This window comes from Leishmania infantum, chromosome 35 (assembly GCF_000002875.2).
Source record: "Leishmania infantum JPCM5 genome chromosome 35".
NCBI classification, from domain to species: Eukaryota; Euglenozoa; class Kinetoplastea; order Trypanosomatida; family Trypanosomatidae; genus Leishmania; species Leishmania infantum.
In genome coordinates this window covers 380,283-399,638 of record NC_009419.2, presented here as the reverse complement: position 1 = coordinate 399,638, position 19,356 = coordinate 380,283, and the positions used below count along the sequence as shown (strand labels likewise).

Sequence of the window (19,356 nt, the reverse complement as noted above, 5' to 3'; positions counted from 1 at the left end):
GCTATGCAGCGGTGCTAGATGCGAAGCCCCTTGGCTGTGCCTTTGCGGCGCGACCTGAGCGGCCAGAGGGCCGCTGTCACTGACCCGCACGGTGAGAACCGATCGGCGCTGCCATCGCTTCCATGGCTGTTTCTGTCCAACGTTGTAGTGTCCATCCGATCTTGTGCAGAGTCTTGAACAAGCGCGAGATTTGCATGCTTAGCGTTGAGCCCTCTGGCGCACTCTTCAATGCGCTGGCACTGCAGCTCCTGGTCGTCACTGCCGCCGTGCCTTCGGTTTTGCTCGTCGGGGGAGTGCTACTACAGCGTTGCACTAAGGGCGGTCGCGAGTGTGTCTGCGTGGAGCTTGGTCGCGACGGCGGCACCCCCATTTTCGTGCCCTATATGACAGAGCGAGTGCACAGTGCCGTAAAGCAACGGAGTCTTGCGCGTGCATGCATGTGCGCCAGCAATGACGGCTTCTAGAAGGGAAAGAGCGGGAGATTGCACAGGCAAGGACAATTGCCTTAATCCACTGCCTCTGCCTTCGCCTCGTGAGCTCCTGTGCTTTCTTCTTGTCCTTCTACTCTGCAGGTGGATGTGGCAGACGCAGACATCGAGGAAAGGACGCAGTGCATGTGCGCCGCAGTACCGTCGCCACAGCAAGGGAGGAGTAGTGCAGCGGATGCGCTGATGAGCGGAAGTGCGCGTGAGTTGCACCTCACCGTCTCTCGCCCGCCTAGGTGACTTTCTCGTTTGGATGACTCAATGTGGAGCGGAGAACACACACGCAGAGGGGAGGGGTGGTGGTGGTGGTGATGGTGGGAGATGATGAGGGCCGGTGGATGCGGCCGACCTAGTGGAACTGCTAGCCCAGGAGGCGGCAGTGAAAAGCAGCGGAGTACGACAAAGCGCACATACTGCTGCGCCCTTCGAGGCGCAATAGCAATGAGCCCATCTGCCTGACTCCTTTTTGTTTTCTCTTTTCTCCCCGGCAGCGTCGCTCGCGACTACCCCTCCCCCCCCCAACAAGAAAACAGTGTCGCGCTTGAACAGATAGCGTCCGCTGGGCGATCGCTCCCGCTCAGTGCGGCCACGCCACGAAAAAAAAAACAAGCGACTGATGGCATTCTACTAACGACACGGCTTTTCACGCATGCAACATCCAGTGTGATCACGTCACAGGCAGCTGTGCACGATCGACAAGGAAAGCAGACACCAAAGAGGCGAAGCTTGCGTTCGGCCGCCTTTTCATCCAGTGACCTTCATCAGGCACGGCGGTGGAGGGGCGCCGCGTAGCAAAGAAGATCAGATAGCAGACGTCCGTCGTGCGCTTTCCGCGGTCGTGGAGTCAGCTGTCCCGGGCTCCATGCCATCCGCAGCCGCAGACTTCGCGGCCTTTTCAACTTTACCCCAATCGCCTTCACCGGTGGCTGTGCCTGTAGCGGAGGACTTGGCGCTCGTGCCGGCGACGCGTCGCGAGAGGACGCGTGCTGGCACCAACGGTGATCGGCGAGTTCCACTGTGTTGAGTTGATTGAGTCACTGTGGCGACGGTTGCAGCGCCGACGACGCTGCAACTTCGGCTCTCGACATAAGGCGGTGATGGGACGAGCTGCTTTGGCTTTGAGTGAGGAGGGTCTGCCGCGGATAGTGACTCGGAAGTCGCGGCTCGAGAGACGTCCTGCTCGTGGGGCGGGATGGACCTCACTGCTGCCACCTGCGAGTGCTTTGAGTGCTTTACCACGTCCTGCAGAGCTGCCAGTGCAGCGGCAAAGGAGTAAGGGGCGAAGGTGAAACCTTCAAGAGTCTCGCGCATGGGCAGCGGAGCCGCTGCCGCCTGAGTCTCAGTCGCCACTCCGTGCTGCAGATCCACCTCGCGCTCCAGAAACAGCTGCGCTTGGACCTTTAATGCCGTCACCACGTTCGCAGGGGTGTAAAGAGGAAAGGCATGCTGAAGCAAACAGACAAGCTCCGTCGACGGCGCTGCACTGCGCTGCGGCCCTTGAATCCACGCAGCCATGGGGCGACGCAAACCTATAACGACGTACTCAAGCGCAGACAACAGCAAGGTCGAGGAGGACTTCCTTGGCACGTCCGAATCGATCGTCCGAGGCTGCACAAGAGGCGAGGGTGTAAAGAGAAGACACCATCGAAGCCAGAAGCACAATGGCTCTTTGCTCAGCTGCAGACGCCGCTGAAGCTGTGCTTCCTTGCCCTGATTGTCGCTTGGAGAGGCGGTGGCGCCGGTGACGCTCCCACCGCGGTTGCGGCTGCCTATGCGTGGGCTAGCGATCCCCAACGAATTAAGTGCGCCGGCGGTGCGTTGAGCTGCTTTCGGCTGCGCGCGGCTGCCGAGCTGGTGGGTGCTCTTTGGCGAAGCTTGGCGTGCCTGAATCGACCTCATCTTGTTGGTGGCGACGGCTAAGCTTCTTTTAGTTTCGACCGGCACCGCGCCGCGGTTTGCTGTGGTCGGCACCCCAAACGCCGTCGGCGCCTCCTCCTCTCCGTGCTGCGGCTGCCGCTGAACTCTTTGGCGTAGTGCGACGACGTCGGCGGGCGAGATGCGGAACAACGGAGGACACAGTAGCAGCCACAGGCGAATCCACGGCAAAGGGAGGAAGGCGCCGGGCGTCTGCGGTGACAAGGGCGGCGCCGAAGACGCCGGCAACCGCCAGCGCAGAGGCGCGGCCATCGATGCGTCGGACATTACCGGCGACGGCGACTTCTTCACAAGTGGTGAGGAGGCGGAGGACCAGGCCTGGATGAGGGTGAGCCCAAGAAATTCATTTGCTACATCGCTCGCGCGCACCGCTGCTCGAGAGGCATCCTTGAGCCACTGGGGCCAGTGCTGACGCTGCTGCTTTTGAATCGGCTGCGCGTCACGTTTCAGGTCCTCGTACAATGTGATGTTGACGCCTAAAACATGCAACGCGGAGCCCTCTGTCGAGTGCAACTCCTCTGCCGTGTCCAAGGTGCTGCAGCCCTGCACGTGAGACGGCCCGCTCGTTGCTGCCCACACCCAGTGCCGCACGGTTTCTGCACGCAGTAACCACCACAGGGCGATAAGATGGCGCGCTTGCACACTGCAGTCTCCTCGAATAGAGCTCTGAAGTCGCTGAAGACACGGATAGACATGACAGTCGAGGAGGAGGCTGTTATGATGCAGTGACAGTAGCGGCGAGGACGACAACTGCGAGGAGGGGAAGGCGGGCTTCGATGCGGACAGTAATGCATCGGCAGCTACACTCGCTAACATCTCGCGCGTGTGGACCAGCCTTGCGAAGGATCCGACGAGGGCCGCGACGCAGCACAGAACGCTTATATCCTCCATCAAAACAGTCATGGCTTTGCCGTCGATGACGTCGCCAACGCCACCTGCAGTGGTGTGAGGGACGTCGAGAAGCGCGAATGCCTGGGTGAGCGCTTCATGGGCCGCGTCGATAGGATTAGCGTCCACAGAGGTCGATGATGACGGCAGCTTTTCCGCAGCCACAGCATCAGCGGCCTCCCCTGAGGCTTCCTTGCTGCTTATCATCCCCTGTTCATCGCCCTCAGGGAGGTGAGTGTCCCCATCGCTCCTCTGCGCCAGCGAGAAGGAGCGTGATGAGGACTCGGACGATACGAGGCCCTTCTGGTGCCAGAATGTAAGACGCTGCAGACATGCTAGTAGCTCACCACAGACAGTTGCCAGATTCTCCAGTGCCGCGCGGCTGCCGTCTTCGGTGGTAAGGATCACAAAAATAGTGTGGAAGAGCCCAAAGCGTAGCCTCAGCGCATCGCCCATGATGTCCTCCACTGCCTGTTTCACCGACGCACCTGTGGTCGCGCGCGGCCACAGCTGTGGAGCAGCTGTGCCAATGACGCCTTCCACTACGCAAAGCAGGCCGCCTGCAAGCCCTGCGAGCACACCCTCTTCAGTGGTGCGCCGCTGCTGCTGCTGCTGCTGCTCAGAAAGGCCAGCGGTAGTGGCAGCCTCACCACCGTGGCCACCGCGCAGCACATCCAGTGCGCTTAGCGACTGTGCGCTCACGTCTCCCTGCGGCGAGGATGAACCACCTCTCACCGAGGATGCTGGTAGACCAACAGACGTCGCCATGATAATGCCCGACACGAAGCACCGTTGAGCGCACTGGTACAACAGCAGGAGGGCCTCGGCCGGGTGCATGCGCAGGACATCTGGAGGTGGCAGCGGTAGCGGAGCGGCCATGGAGGGGGCAGCGCTCAACAGCGTCAGTAAGCTCATCTGATATATAGCATGCCACGCGCTCTCGAGCAGCACCTGCGCGCTGCAGAGCGAGCAGCGTCGAACATCTTCGGGCCTGACGTGGGCCAGCATGGGGTGGAGAGTGCGGTGCGCTCGGGTGTCAGCGCCAACGGGCATGGGGCGTGGCCGAAAAAATGAAGCAGCAGAGGAGTCACTGCCTTCGCGGCCACCACGCTGATGGCGTTGTGCGTCTCCATTAGAATTCGCCTGTGGTGCATCGCTGCGGAGTTCAACCAAAGCGGCAGAAGAAGGCGTGGCTGCAGCGACAGGAAGGAGGAGAGGCACCGGCTGGGACGGCGCGACTGACGGGCGCGAGCCGGCGCGCACCTTCCTTCCAAAAGCGGCGACATCTCCACGAGGACTGGAACTGCTTCGGCTGCAACCAAGCGTCACCGTGTGTGCGAGTAGCGCACCTGCCAGCCCGCCACTGCTGCCGGTGTTATCAACGTCGCGTGAGACATCCTTCAACCTGGCCGGTAAATGGGACATAGTTGCACTGAGGTGCACCGCACAATCCTTGCTCTCGTCATCGCTGCCACTGGCACTGCTGATGGTGGCCGCATGCCCCGCGTGGATTTCCTTGTCGTCGTCCTCTTGGCTGCTTCGCCGACTGAGCGAAAGACGACGACTCTCCACCTCTCGCTGCTGCTGCTCAAAGTAGACGCGACACGGGCAGGAGGGGGCCTCGGTGTGCACAATTGGTGGTGAAAAGGCAGCACTCCTGAGACTTGCTGCGCTATACCCGCCCCCGGTCGTTGTTGCTGACGTCGCCCGCATGTTTTCCTGCGGGCGCGCCGACTGTGCCGCGGTGTCTCCGATGAGCAGCGCGCAAACAGCGGCGCACAATCGCGCTTCCGCCAGGGTGGGTGCGACGCCAGTACGCTGACGGAGCGGAAGCACCCCTTGGCAAAGAAGACGGTCGAGTGTGTAGGCATCGTCGCTGACGGCGTCGATGGTGCCGTGGAGCTGCCCGAGCCACCGCAGGTACCGGTGCAGGCAGATGGCGAGTGGAAAACCGCTGCTGCTGCTGCTACTGCGATCCGAACTAGTTTGCCCGATCGGCCAGGCAGCCACATCCACAGTGGTGTTCATGATGGATGGCGTCTCCGGCGACTTCTCGTGCTTGTCCGCCAGACAGGGTGGAGAGAGCAGGGGGAGGGGGAAGGTGTGGAGGACAGGCACGCTGGTGACGAGACGTTAAACGGAAGGAAGAGACGCAGAAAGACCCGAGAAAGCAGACGAGTACGGAGGCATGCATCGAACGCGTCGAGACAGAGGCGAGGACTTGACAGTCGAAACAACAACAAAAGAACACAAGAGGGAGAGAGAGAGGAGGAGAGTGCGGAGAAGCACGTGCGCGCAAGGGGCGGAGAGGCAGAGGAGAGGAAGGGATGGGGGGGGGCAGCGGTGAGTCGGCGATGACGTGCACAGCAGCTTCTAATGGACCTTCAAGTGACAAATCCAGCTACAAGAACACAAATGTGCGTTTGCGTGTGAAGGGGAGTAGTCACAGGCATACCCACAAGAGAGGGAGGGAGGAAGGGCGCTACTCTACAGAGAATAAAAAGGAGATAGACAATAACAACAAAAGCTGCGAGGAGGAGCACGAGAGAGGAGAGTGCGTATGCGTGTGTGTGTATGTGCGCAAAGGGCGACAGATGCTCTGCAGGCTCGCTAGGAGCAACAGCCATACATGCAGGGTCGTGGGGGGGGGGTAGATGGCTGGCAACAACAACAGCGGCAAATGGCGAAACTAAGAATGGGCAGACACATGCGTCAACGGAATAAAAAAAAAAAACAGCCGAACGATGCAGGAGTAGAGTCGTCAATGGGAGAAATGTCAAACGAAAAACAAAGGAGGAACAAAGGACGGTGATCGCCTACTTAGGGAGGGAAGGGAAGCGAGCGCCACATGATGGGGGTAGGGGGTGTATGCGCATGACGTGTGCAGCAGAGGGAAGGCCGGCGAGGAAGATGAGCTGATGACAAGAACCAGGTGAGTAGGCTGGCGGCGGGTGGGGTGACGCCACAGCGGGGGCTTTCCACATTTAAGTGCGCAAGGGGATACATGCACGCACGATGAGTAGGTGCCGCTCAATCAGGGTTGCTGCTGATCAGCAGAAGAAGCAAATTACATTCTGCTATCATTTGTTGATGCGGGTCTGTGCCCTCTTTCTACTTTCCTTCATTCGTGTTTTCAGCGTTCATTACTGAACTCCATGCAACAGCAGAGCAGCCGTCATTCACCCGCTCACCCCAATCCTAAGATCCGCATCCACGAAAAAGCGCGCAACAGCAACTAAATACAACAGAGACGAATCCTAGACACACACACGCACACGCAGATACAGCAGAGACTCACTCCCAACAAATACGAAAGAGAAAAGCAAAGACTGGTCATGTGAAAGCACTATGAAGTGCGGAGGAGGAGGAACAAGGAGTGGCGAATTACATCCATTGGCGCCAGAGTCACGATCAGACGTTGCGTGCCACTCAAACAAATGCGCTCAGCCATTTGACGTCTGCGCACCTGGCCCGGCTACTTCATGCATACTTCCCACCCGTTATCCGCAACCCAAGGACTTACGTGCCCTTGACTACGAATTACCTGTGCGGCGCTCCCCGCCGTGATTACGGCCGATAACCTCTACATCAGCAACCCGCTGCAGCCGCTTCACATACAAGGGTGCGGTGATGTCCAAAGAAAAGATCTTCACGTACTGACTCGTGATCGTCCAGCCCCAATCATTCAACACATCGCCGCCCCCGCCCGGTGCAAAGCACAATTCACGCCGCTGCTGGGCCTCGTACTCGCGCTGCGTCAGTGGGCCGTAGAAAAATCGTCGCGTTTTAGCTCGAGAGGGGGCGGTGTTGCATCCGCGGCGCGTCGTTGCACCTTCCTCTTCACTGGTGTGCTCCTCCTCTGGCCTAACAGGAAGTTGGCCAAGCGCCTCCTTCATGTACGCGGCACAAAACCCCAGTCCTTGCGCAATGACGCGGCGCACATCGTTCGTTGTGGCCGTGGAAGAGACAGCAGCGGCGCCATGCGAGTCGTACGAGGTGCAGTCTCGGCAGCCAAAGCCTCTGCCAGAACCCCTGTTGTGCTCGCCATCGACAGCACAGCCGGCGGCGGCGAAGTCACCCATGACGTCGCCGTATGGCATCGCCTCGAATGTGGCTGCGCCATGTGCGGCAGATGATAGCATGCGCAGTCGCAGCTTGCGCAAGGTCGCTTGCGGCTCTGCAGCAAACCGCCTCTCCGCCATCATTGCTGGCGTCACCGCTGCTGCCGCCGGAGCATTGGCCGAGGAAACTGGTGCCACCGCCGCCAGCGTGCCACCAGCAGCAGCATTCCCCGGCGCTGCACCGTTCCGCCGCATTACTTTCATGGGCGGAAACTGGTGCACCACCAGCTGCGCACCACCTTGCAGAATGTGAAAGGGCAACGGAGGCGCTGCCGAGGTCGCGCTGGTTGCATCCGCCGTTGCGGTGGCGTGACCAGCCTCGCTCGATTCCAGACCGTTCTGTTGCAGTCGCTGCTCTTCCTCTTCTTCTGTTGTGGGGAGGGGTGGATATACGAAGACTTGGTGCTGTCCGACGAAGCGGATTGGGTGAGTTCGGCCGCTGCTACGGAAGCACACCACCCACATCCCCTCTATCAGATCTTGCAGGGTGATCTTCACTCGTTGCGCCTCGCGGCGAGACATGAAGAAGGCGAACTTCCACGAAACGGGGGCGAGCTGCTCCTCGTCGTCGTCGTCGACAGCCTCGTCGTCGTTCGTTGGTTGCAGCGGTGCGCCGCCAGCGCTGGACGGTGCACCTCCCCTGACACCGTTGTCACCGACGGCAACAACTTCTGTGGCGGCCATGCGATGGCGCGCCAAAAGGCCTTGTAGGGGTGCGCGAGGTGCGGTTGCAACGCCGCCGCCGTTGCCCACCGTGTCTGCAGCTAGGCTAGCAGTACTCGTGGAGGGTGGAGAAGAGTGAGGGTTGCCTTGGCAGGGCAACATGCCGCTCAAACCGCCGCCGCGTTCACCGTTTGAGCTGGTCAGGGCGTTAGAGCTGCTGCTGCGAGCGAGCTGGTATAGCGGCGACGCGGGCACGGCCAAGGCCGCTGTTGCGACAGTGGCAAAAGAATTGTCAAGAGAGGAGAGGAGGTGCGATGCTGGCGGGGCAGCTAGCGAGGCGGCCGCCGGCAGCGTTGTCGATGCTCCACAGCCGCTGAAGCCACTGCTGCCGGCCCCGATCAGAATGATGGCACGCGCTGTCGGTGCCGAGGCTACCTCGGAGAAGTCCGGAGCTCCACGATGCAAAGCAACGGTAGGAGACACGAGAGAGGGGTCGGCGTGGTGGGCAGCTGCAGCAGCGGGTAGCGTGTTCATCAACCGATGCTGTCGCTGCGCTGCTGCGAGAAGGCGCGGCAGGTGTGCGTGAGTTTGCCGCGCCAGCGTGTGGATGAGCACGCTCTTGGAGCGCGTAATCACCATCGCCTCCTCAATGCCTTCGTAACGCTTCTCCAAGGCCTTGGCAACACGCCGCTCCGCGCGAATCGCTAATCTGGACGAGGAGGGCACTAAAGCCCCCACGGAGATGCCAAGTGAAGCATAGGGGTGACCGCTGCGGCGCACGCGAGGGAGCACTCGCTTGCCGCTACTGCTCTTGCTGCTGCTATCTGCTATGAGTTTGTTGTCCGCCTGACTTACGACAGACGCAGTCGTGCTGGACGCAGCTGTCGCGCCTTCGTCGGAATCGTACCTGTCGGCGGTACCCTCGGATGTACCGCCACCAGCGCCATCGTCATCGTCATTGCCATTGCCCCTGCTACGGCTGTCGGTGGCATCGCTCGACTTGCACCGTTGATGCGGCAAAGATGCGGCTCCGCGTACGCCTGTGCGCATCCACCGCTCTTTCTCACTGTCGACCCCGCACTCAGAGGCGGTGCTTTCGCCATTGACGAGGGAGGGAGGGGCAGCGTGAAGGCGGCTCGAGCAGCAGGAGGACGAGGAAGTGCTTGACTCACCACCGTGCCGTTGGCGGCACGAGAGGCGGCAAGGCGCCGTCGTCGACGTGGTTTCGTCACTGGTGACTGATCGCCTTGTCGACCTGCTCTGAGTCCGCCACAACTTGCGACTGCGACGACGGCGATGACGATAATCGCTGCTGTCGGTGCTACCTTCCCCTTCGTCCTCGTCTTCGTTGGTGCTGCGCTCGCTCCTCCCCTCGGTATCGTCAGAGATGACGGAAGCGCCGTTTCCATCGCTGTACCCCTCTTCCCTGTCGCCTTCCCGACTCGCGTCTGCATCTTCCTCGTAGATGGTGCCGCTCGACGATCCTAAGGAGGAGGCTTCCAGCTCGTCCCACTCCCGCAGCGCCGCTTCATCTGCCAGCTCATCCCCGTCCCGCAAAGACGGCGTTGTTCGCGTCGTGAGCTCACCGCTGGATGCCGCCAGCTGCTGCTGTAGCTCAAGCTGTTGCATGCGGCGAAGCTGAAGTTGCCGAGCCTCAGGCGTCAACTGCCACCAGTAAAGCCTTTCCTCGTTGGCGCCTGTGCCGAATGCCGTAGCAGCACTGGGCGCAGTGGTTGCTGTTTGGGGTGACGTCACCTGTTGAGAGGCTGAGCCCGTTTTCGGAGATGCCGACACCGTCCTCTGAGCCGCATCGCTGCCGCTGTCCAGTGGGGATGCTGGCTGCGCGAGGGCACCGGCGGCATACGCCTCGCACGCGTGTACTTCGCTACCGCGAGGCTGGTGCGGATTTCGTTGCGCCGTTCCGCGACTTTGAATCACGACAGCCTCTGCGCCGCTCACTGAAGGTGTCTGCCTACCTCCGAGCTTAAAGGGAACCATGGAGGGTGCGATGTGCTGCGCTTCTAGCACCGGGGTGGTGCTCTTGATGGCCTCATATGTTGCTGTCTGGTAAAAGTAGGTGCTGATTCCGCCACCCACCGCGGCATTCTGAGAAGATGCGTAGAAGCTTGCGCTGCCGCCGTCGCGATCAGCCTGTGCAGCGGCAGCCGCAGCTGCGGCGGCGTTGCGCTGACGACGTCGCCGCCGCCGCGAACTCTTCGTTGCTTTGGGATTGTGGTGATGCTGGTGCGATGAGCGGTGCTGGCGGCCTTGACCGCGGTGCAGCTGAGAGCGGTGCCGGCTGCCGCCGCCGCCAGTCGAGCGCGGACCTCGACTGCGGCCACGCTTCCGTCGACGCTGGCGAGCGGGCTTGCGCCGTTTCTCGCGGTGGCTGCGGCGGTACCGGCTGCGTGGCGGCTGCTGTTGCTGCCGTGACGAACCATCGTGTCGGTGATGGTGACGATAGCCGTGAGCCGGGGGCAGCAGACTGCCGGAGAGAGAGCGGCGACTGCGCCTGCGGTGACGAGAACCGCTACGAGAGCGTACGGCGAGCACAGACGTATCTGTCAGGTTCGCGTTGCCTTCGTCATCAGCCTCGGCCTCTGGCAGGCGAATGCGCACCCGCCGCTCTCTTCTGTCCTCTGTCTCGCCGTCCTCAGTACTCAGATACTCGTATGCATTATCTCCTCTGCCGTCTGATGCACTCGTTGAGCGTAGCGCCGCGGAAGAGCCACCGCGCGCCTTCTCACGTGGCTCCGCCGAGGCGTCCGCGTGACTGCTTGAAGGGGGCGGCGGCAGAGGCGAACAACCAGTATCGCTGTATGCTTTCTCGCCTGCGTCAGAGCCGCCTGGGCGCAGTGGGGCTGCAGAGTCATCAGCGCTGTGATGGCTCGGCGGGTGCGTCTGTATGTGGTGTGTGCCGTTGCAAGTTTTTTCCTTCGACGACTCGGACGAGGACAAACTCCGCGATGAGCAGGAGCGAGACAGCGATTCAGACGTATCATCGCTGTCACGCAAGCCGTCACTGCACTTGCGACGGCTTCGTAATGTCCTTGAAGTGGCCGTGGTTGCCGTCGAGCGGGAGTCCAGCCTCTGTGATGATGGTTCTGCCCACCGTGCCGCGTGTGTTGGCCGTTTCGCTGCTGCACCACAGATGTTTCCACTGCGTCGTGGCGTAGATGCTGTGGTGGTGCTGCGCCTGGCTTTCCTGTGACAGCGTCGGCTCTTGCAGCGCCGGCGGCCGCCGGCGCTGCTTATCACGCAGCTACTATCGGTTTGCGTTGTGCTGCTCGCGCTGGCGGTCGCGCTACCCAACTTGCTCGTCAATCTCGAACGGTGGAGCGTTGAGGCCGCGGCACCTGCTGCTGCAGCCGCCATCCACCGAGCGCGTTCGTGCTGCCGGCGACGAATGAGCACTGTTGTGCAGTCGCATGTGGCGGACACATCAGACTCGCCGAAAACAATGCCCTGCTCGCGCAACAGGAGCATGTGCTGCTGCAGCGCCTGAACCTCGAGCTCCTCTTGGCGCGCCAACACCTCTAGCGCTCTTACGTGTTGAATGAATGTCTGAAATCCCTGCTTGTACATCCACGTATTCACGCACATGTGGCGCCATACGATGCTGTCGGCGCTGGTGATGGCGGCGTGCATGCACAGACTTACTTCGAGCAGCGTGCAGCAGTCCGCCTCAGTCAGGAAACCGCAAATGCGTAGATATACGTCGCGCGGCAGCACATCCGTGAAGGCACAGATCGGCTCCACCGATGTAGAGGTGGGGGGCGAAAGGAAGGCGTTTCCTTCGTCATTCTGGCTCGCGCACCTCCGCCGGCTGAGCCAGCTATCGCTGGAGGTTCTCGCTGACTTGGTCGCTGTGCCATCTGGCGATGTTGCCGATGAGGAGCTGATACTGCTTGTGCTGGAGTAGGCTCCCCCCGCGACCACGCGATGCTGCTTTCGCTGTTGTTGTGATGCACGCCACGACTTTTTCGAGCCTTTCGTAGTTGCAGACGACGCAGAAGGATGGGCTGCCGTTGCTGGCATCGCGCCGCGACCCCGGTTTCGCTGAGAATCACGTTGCAGTGACCTGTACACCCCACGAGCGTCCCTGTCGCTTGAGCTGCTGCAGGTTCTCGAGCTGGTGGACTGCATGTCGGATGCGCTGGGAGAGGAGGAGGCGTGAGATGGAGAAGCCGACGCCGAGGCCGCGCGGCACTTTCGCCGCGGTGGCGCCAGGTGCCGCCCAATACGCGATCGTGCGGCTGGAGGTGCGCTCCTGTCACCTGCGCTTTGCTGCCATGTTGGTCCCTTCCGCTGCGCTGTTTCATCACCAGCGCCAGGAGAAACCTCTGCAGGGGTTGAGTTCGGCCGCCTCGAGGTCGGCCTTCGCATGCCATCCTTTGCCTCGGAGTCATCGGCTGCCAGCAGCGTGGGGGAGGAGGTGGCCAACGCAGCCGGCGCGCCACTGGCATTGCCGCCCGTCAAAGTGGCTGCAGCGGCCTGCGCCTTCTGGCTTGGACATGCTGCGGCGAGAGGGGCAGGTGATGAAGGCGACGGGGTGCCATGCGGCGAAGAGGATTGGCGACGCGCATCACGTCCCTTTCGTGGCTGCTCCTTTGAAAAGGTGCGTGTGCGAGTCTTGGAGGTGAAAGGTGGAGGCCTGGCGCCCTGGCGCTGTGCGTGTGGCGAAGGCCGGCATTCACGGAGGCTGCGGCCTTGCACGTTTTTCATCACGGCTACGGAGCCAAGGGCGGAAAGGCGTGGCGAAGCCGCCTTGCGTGCTTGTATGCGGATAAGTGCTGAATGCGGCAACGGTGAGACGTGAAGCTTGAAGCTCTCGAGAGAGCACGTGATACACAGCAACCACAGAACAAACAAAGATACATAAGACAAAATAATGAGGGGGCGATTTATACGTGCACTCACGTACCTTAAGGAAATGCATGTGCTATGCTGGTAAGTAGTTAGTTACATTGTTTCCCTCTCTTGACGTTGTTATGTGGGATGTGCGTGTGAGGAATATGCGTGCTGGCCGTGCCTGCTCGCATGCTACCTGTGCGCGTCTCTGTGTTTGCTGCGTCTGCGTGCCCCGGTCTGTGTGTACCTGCTTCTTTGGCAAAGAGAATCGAGAAGGGCTTTGTGGAGCGTGAAGCACGAGCACCTCGGAAAAGCCAAGGTGGACATTGGCGGAAAAGCGAGGTGATCGTAGAAACGACAAGAGAAGCAGATCTCTTATGACGACCTTTCTTTTTTTTTTTTCACATTTCAGCATGTGCGTCCATTCTCTGCCGTGCAGCAGGAGTCCGACGCCACTCTGCTGCCCCCAGCCCTGCCACAGATCTCATCGCGTGGCGCGAGGCAGTGGCAGACACACACGCGCTACAGCAGTGCGCCGACCCAGCCATCGAAGCGCGGCCCCTGCATGGAGCCCTACCCACCCACCCGCCTCGCAGTGCCGCCTCACAGCCGCTCCCATTGTGCCGGTCGCCACCCCTGGTGCAACCCCCTTGGGGGGTGGCTCAGGCCTCCCGCATCTGGAGGCAGTGCGAGGGCCGGGTGGGATGCATTCGAATCACAATGCGACTCTCCGCATCGCATGGATGGTACAAACGTGCTCACTGTCGCAGGTCTCTCCGACGCCATCCAGAACCGCACCGCCGGCATCAGTAGCGATGAATCGCTCTGGCTTTACCATGTTGTGGGCATTTTGATCCTGCCACCACCCGAAGTGATTCGGCGTCGGCAGGGGATAGGGGGTAGGGGGCTGCTCGACTTCCCCCCTCACAGAGAGCGGGGTATTGGCCCCTGAGACGCCACGCACCGAGGTGTGTGTGCCCCCGTCATCAAGGGGAGTGGAAGAGGAGTGATTCCAAAGCGTCGTAATCAGCGCAGGACAGTGAAGCTCGTTGTCTTCTCTTCCTCCTCGCTTTCAGTCATATATATATACATATATACATATATATATATATATATGTGTATATATACACTTTCTTCTCACGGTTTGCGTTGTAAAGAGAGGGGGTGGGGAGAGAGAGAGACAACACGTCATCATAGTCTCCCGCCCCGTGCTTATCGTGCCACTTGAGAGCAGTCGCAGCCTTCACGCGGATTTGTCTGTATGGGAGGAAGCTAGTGCGCCGATGAAAGGGGAGAGGAGAGTGCCAAGGCGCCATTATTCATCACTCCCCCGACACGACGTAACACTCAAGGAAAGCCGTTTTCCAACAACAAAGAAACAGGACAAAGAAAAAGGGGGAGCGTGGGAGAGAAAAAGTGACTTTGGCCTCTTGAGCATGCGCACTTCACCTCTTTTCTTCGCTTTCATCTGCTGCGCTTCACCCCCATCCTCACCACCCCCCCGTCACCACAGACGTCCTTGCACAGGCGCTAGGAATAGAATTTCGGTCCTTAGATGATAGAGGAGACAAAGCACATTATCAATGAAGGACAGGAGAGAGAGAAAGTAAATTTGAACGACAGAAACAGCTCCCCTCCACTCCCCTTCCCTCCATACGAAACCAAATGCCTACGTAAAGGCACACCGGCACGTGCGCGCGTGTCATTTGTTTACCGCGGTCAACGACAGAGAAGTGGCTCCGGCACCACGACCATACCCACATCTGTGTGTACTGTGGATAATCAAGCTCCTAGAGACATCCACTGCCCGCGCAGCATCTTTCACAGGTACTTCTCATGTAGGTCGAACTCCAGCTCATCGATGACCGACTCTTTTCCCTTCTTTGCGCCCTTGCCCTTAGGCTCTTCGTCATCGCTGGAGAGGAGGTCGTCGGCATTCTCATTGTTCAGGAGGCGCTCCTTGCGGGCCTTACGACGGGCCTCGCGGCGGCGCTCGCGCTCCATACGCTTCTCTTCCGACGCAACGATGTCCTCGATGCGGCGCTTCTCCTTCTCTTTCTCCTCTTCCAAGAAGGCGGCGCGCTGCTCGTCTGACATGCTCTGCAGCCTCGCTTGGTACGCCGCGAGTTCCTCAGCCTGGCGCCGCTTCGCCTCCTCAGCTCGGCGCTGCGCCTCCATCACGGCAACGTGGCGCAAGATCTTCTGCTTTGCCGGCATCAGCTCACAAGACTCCATTTGCGTCCACTCCTGGTCCTCGTTGTAGCGGAGCGTTGCTCGCGTGGTGGTTTCCTCGACCACCATGCTCTCCACCTGCTTCTGGTGATCGCGCTGCTGGCGCAGGCGGGCCTCGGCCTCGCGGCGCTGAGCCTCCTCGCGGGCTTGCTCCGCTTGCTTGTCCTCGCTCGATTTGCCGCGCTCCTCCAGAATGCGCCGGATGTCCTCCGGCGTCATGCCGAGACGAAGCATGTCCTCCTCCGTCAGTTCCTTACGCTTCGTCTCCTTCTTTGTGTTATTCTTCTTTGGCGCCATCTTCACGCTTCCGCGTGACTCGCGATAGGTGACACGGACGCTACGAGCGGGGTGGGCGTTTATGCTTACGCGAACGCAAGGATTCGACTGCAGTAGCGAGTGCCAGCGTACTAAACAATGTGCTCGTGTGTGCAGGTGGGGTGAATGGGCAGCAGTGCGAAACTGTCGACACCGTCGCACGATTTTAAAAGGAGGTAGGAAGCGCAAGAGAAAATAAAAAGGACCCGATGCTCCCGTTGTATGTGCCTGTGAGAAATACGTCGCGTCCGAATAGTCCCGAAAGCAGCTGCTGAGTTGGCGTGAGCTACCTTTTTGCTCTTGTGTGTGCGTGTGTGTGTGCCTGCTGATTAGTTAGATGATGGAATAGCGCAGCTAGACAGAGGTGGGTGGAAAGCAAAGCGCTATTGAGCGGTCGCTGAGCGGAATGAGCCGAGATGCCCCTTCCCCCACCCCTCTACGCGGTGCGCCGTGTCTGTGCGTGCGTGTGTGTGTGTGGGAAAGTGAAAGAGGGAGAGAGTGAGGGTGCCGTGTGCACTGACCAAAGTGACGACCACTTCTGCGATTCTGTGCGCGTGAATCGAAGAGTGACAGAAGAGAGAGAGAGAGTGCGAGGAAAGCGAGATGAAAGAACAAACGATGTCGCCCAAGAGCAAAGAAGGAATGCCTAGCTTTGCGGTGAGCTGAGTGACCGTTCTATTCTCACCCGCGGAGCCTCGTTCGCCTTTCACGGTGGAGACACCCACACACATACGCACATGCGCTGGTGTGAGGGTATGTGAGCAAAGGCTGCATTTCGCCTATGATAGTTGCGACGCCGTGTGCCGCTGCACTCCACGCGGCCGTGGAGTCGATAGTGTGCGGCGTTGGCAAGGACGCGCACTCCACGGCAGATGAAGAGCTTGGGGTGAGGGGAGCAGCGCGTGGACGCACTGGCCATGCGCCTTGCTCCTCAGCAGAGACCCTGCTGCCCCTAAGACTCACGCTCGCTTTGTTTACTTGGAGTGCGGACTTCTCTGAAACACAAACCTCCAATACATTTTTTTCCCCTTCGAGCGTGTGACGATTAGCAACATGAACAATCAAAGGAAGAGAAGGGGTCGCGGGTACAACTCTTCACCTCCCTCTTGCTCCTCCCTCCTCCCTTTCGCCTAGACAACAAAGCAGATCCACTGCGCGCGGAGGCAAAGCAGAAGAGGCGAGTCGAATCGACTGACATACACCCACTGGCTGCTTCCTAGTCTGACAAACACACCTGGCGTGACGCCTGGTAGTTTGAGGCGCACATTTGTCGGTTTCCCTCCCTCATTCATTGTGGCTTATCTTGAGCCTTCATGACTGATTGATGCGCTATCTTCTGCTGGGTGCCACGCTGCTCAAAGACAGCGACGAGGGCTAAGTGCTTTGCTAGCGTGTCCTCCACGCACTGGTGATATGCCAGCGCGGTCTCGTAGCACTGTTGGTATGGAATTGAGAGCCACGCTTCAGCGGGAGCTACGTTGGAGCTCTTGCTGTCGCTGCGTGCTCCCAGCGGCGGCGCGGGCGATGCCGACGATGCTGCCTTGCTAGTCGTGATCGCCGAGGAGCTTTGCAGCTGCTGATAGCACTGCAGCACTGCTGCCCGGCCCGCTTCACACGGCTTCGTTGTTATTTGGAACGGAGATGCGAGTCGTTGGTGTAGCTGATCCACCATAGATTGGTTGGACGCCTCTACCTTTTTGAACTCCGATACCGCAGCGACAAGGTGCTGCTCATCGTCGTATCCGTCACGCTGCGCCATTGCAGGGGTTTTGTGGCTGGAAAACATCTTTCGTTGTTCCTCAGAGCACTAACGACGCACGCGCCCACACACACACACACACACACACAAAAGGAAAAAATGTCGACCAACGATTTCAGTTTTTGTAAGGTGACCGCACCAAGAGGGCACTAGCGCCAATGTTGCAAAGCAGAGGATGAGGGGAGATGAGTGGACAATGGAGAGTGGAGCAAGAAGGCGGCAGAAAAACCACACCGAGCACTGCGTTCTCGGCCCTACAAAGCGGCTCGCATCAAAAGAAGGCGAGGCGAGGCGAACACTCACTTTTCTGGGCAGCTTGCCTCGTCGACCTGGACCCTTCCTCAACTCATCAGCTGTGCAGCGTTTCTGCGGCTTCCGACGAACCATTTTGCAGTAAGAAAGACGAAGAGGCATGCAAGCCTGTGGACACCCAAACAGCAAAACTGTGAACAGGAAGAGGGAAACTCGTGCACATCTCCCAGGTTAGCGACGCAAGAATAGTAGTAGTAACAAAAAAACGTTTCAAGAGAGCAGGTTATCATTTGCTGTAGCGCGTTCCTTTTCGCGCACGGCGCCGACGGCCACGTAGTGCGGCACGCTCGGCCTTCGTCGGCGCTGGGTCCGGCAGGTTAAATGCCCCATGCGGTGGCACTATGCTGCGCATATCATTATAAAAATACGGTATTACTTCTGGCGAGTACGGCGAGCGCGCCATGGGGCCTCGCAGCTGGTGGCTGCGAGCCGCCCGCTTCTCGCGCTTCGATACGGCGCGACGAGTGGCCCGAGGTGGCGCGCCCTTTTCCTCACCGCTGACATCACCGTCATCACCGTTGCTGCTGTCCCAGCCACGAAGATGGGGCGCCACAGATGCTTCCTCCACGGCGTGCGCGAAACGCACCGCCTCTTGAAACTCCGGATCGAGCAGCGTCTCTCGCTTGATTCGCTCCATCCGCTCCAAAGAGCGCCGCAGCGCGGCGTCCTTCTGCGCCACTGCATTCAAAAAGCAATTGGAGGGGAAAAGGGCACGCTCGAGCATTGCAGCGGGAACACAGACATTGAAAGTTTCTGCCTTCACCACACGTGATGCGCCCTTAGAGGGAAACGGCTCCTTTAGAGGAAGGTGCATCGCTGCGGACTCTTCGTACTGCTCGAGCTGACGGAGCTCGTCTTCTGTGACGTCATCGAATCGACGCCGTTTCGTCTTCACAATTGCCGGTGCCAGGTCAATCGGTGGCACATCACCCAGCTCCGTCTCCCGAATAGTATTTGTGATCTCTTGCAGATAGTGTAGCTGCTGCACATACTTGATCTTCTCATTGAAAAGCATGCCAGCCGGCGCATCCTCGTCGGAAGTGTCTTGGCCCCCGTCGTTTCGAGTGCGCTCCGACACAGCACTCCTCTCTGTCGGCGAAGATGTATCTGACAAAGGTTCAGAGAGCAAAGACAACAGCGTCTCTGCATCGAGTATGCCGGCCTCCCAGAGGGCTCGAATATCCTCATCTGGTAGCCCCTCTAGCACCGTCAACCATGCCAGTCGCGATACCGCACTTGAGCTGGCCTCAACTGTAGCGTTGATATTGCTGCTAGAAAAACTTTGTGTGGGGTCAGATGCTCTCGTAAGCTTCTCGCACTCCGCTGCCCATTGTGCCTGCATGCGCTTCAGAACCTCCACTAAATGAGCCCTTTGCTCGGGCGACGACGAAAAGGTTAGCGCCATGTAGCGCCGAGTATCACTAGCATTTCTGCTCTTTCGAAGCACGTCATCGGCGTCCTTGAATCGTTTTTCTTGCAGCAGAAAGGACCGCTGCGCAACCCCGTCAACGACTTCTTTGCCGACGCGAAAGGCATCATTTGGCTTGTTCAGGCGTGAATACTCACTCTGGATTAGCTTTGTGAGAGAGTCGCCTCGCGTTTTCTCGTGAGTCAGGCTGATTCCTACACGAAGCACGTCTTGCTCCTTTTGCTCTTTCACCAGTTTCTCCCACTGCCGCTGCTCAGCTGCTTGTTTTGCTTCCTCTACACTGCGCCTATTCTCATTTCGCAGGGCGACTAATTGAGCACGGATCTTGTCCAGCGACGTTGCGGCAGGCGCAGCCATCATACCACT

The 19,356-nt window shown here is 59.5% G+C and overlaps 5 protein-coding genes across 5 annotated transcripts; all 5 read right to left on the bottom strand.

Moving 5' to 3' along the window:
* Positions 1 to 1,286: 1,286 nt before the first annotated feature.
* Positions 1,287 to 5,336, bottom strand: LINJ_35_0940 (conserved hypothetical protein; the record flags this gene model as incomplete). The annotated part of the gene is made up of 1 exon (XM_001468871.2): positions 1,287 to 5,336. The coding sequence occupies one exon, from the start codon at positions 5,334 to 5,336 to the stop codon at positions 1,287 to 1,289; it is 4,050 nt and encodes a 1,349-aa protein (XP_001468908.1).
* A 1,505-nt stretch (positions 5,337 to 6,841) lies between these two features.
* On the bottom strand, positions 6,842 to 12,478 carry LINJ_35_0930 (conserved hypothetical protein; the record flags this gene model as incomplete). Its single annotated transcript, XM_001468870.1, has 1 exon — positions 6,842 to 12,478. The coding sequence occupies one exon, from the start codon at positions 12,476 to 12,478 to the stop codon at positions 6,842 to 6,844; it is 5,637 nt and encodes a 1,878-aa protein (XP_001468907.1).
* Positions 12,479 to 14,764: 2,286 nt separating this feature from the next.
* LINJ_35_0920 (conserved hypothetical protein) lies at positions 14,765 to 15,472 on the bottom strand (the record flags this gene model as incomplete). The annotated part of the gene is made up of 1 exon (XM_001468869.1): positions 14,765 to 15,472. One exon carries the CDS (start codon positions 15,470 to 15,472, stop codon positions 14,765 to 14,767), a length of 708 nt encoding a protein of 235 aa, XP_001468906.1.
* A 1,306-nt stretch (positions 15,473 to 16,778) lies between these two features.
* On the bottom strand, positions 16,779 to 17,276 carry LINJ_35_0910 (conserved hypothetical protein; the record flags this gene model as incomplete). Its single annotated transcript, XM_001468868.1, has 1 exon — positions 16,779 to 17,276. One exon carries the CDS (start codon positions 17,274 to 17,276, stop codon positions 16,779 to 16,781), a length of 498 nt encoding a protein of 165 aa, XP_001468905.1.
* A 511-nt stretch (positions 17,277 to 17,787) lies between these two features.
* Positions 17,788 to 19,350, bottom strand: LINJ_35_0900 (conserved hypothetical protein; the record flags this gene model as incomplete). Its single annotated transcript, XM_001468867.1, has 1 exon — positions 17,788 to 19,350. One exon carries the CDS (start codon positions 19,348 to 19,350, stop codon positions 17,788 to 17,790), a length of 1,563 nt encoding a protein of 520 aa, XP_001468904.1.
* Positions 19,351 to 19,356: the final 6 nt, after the last annotated feature.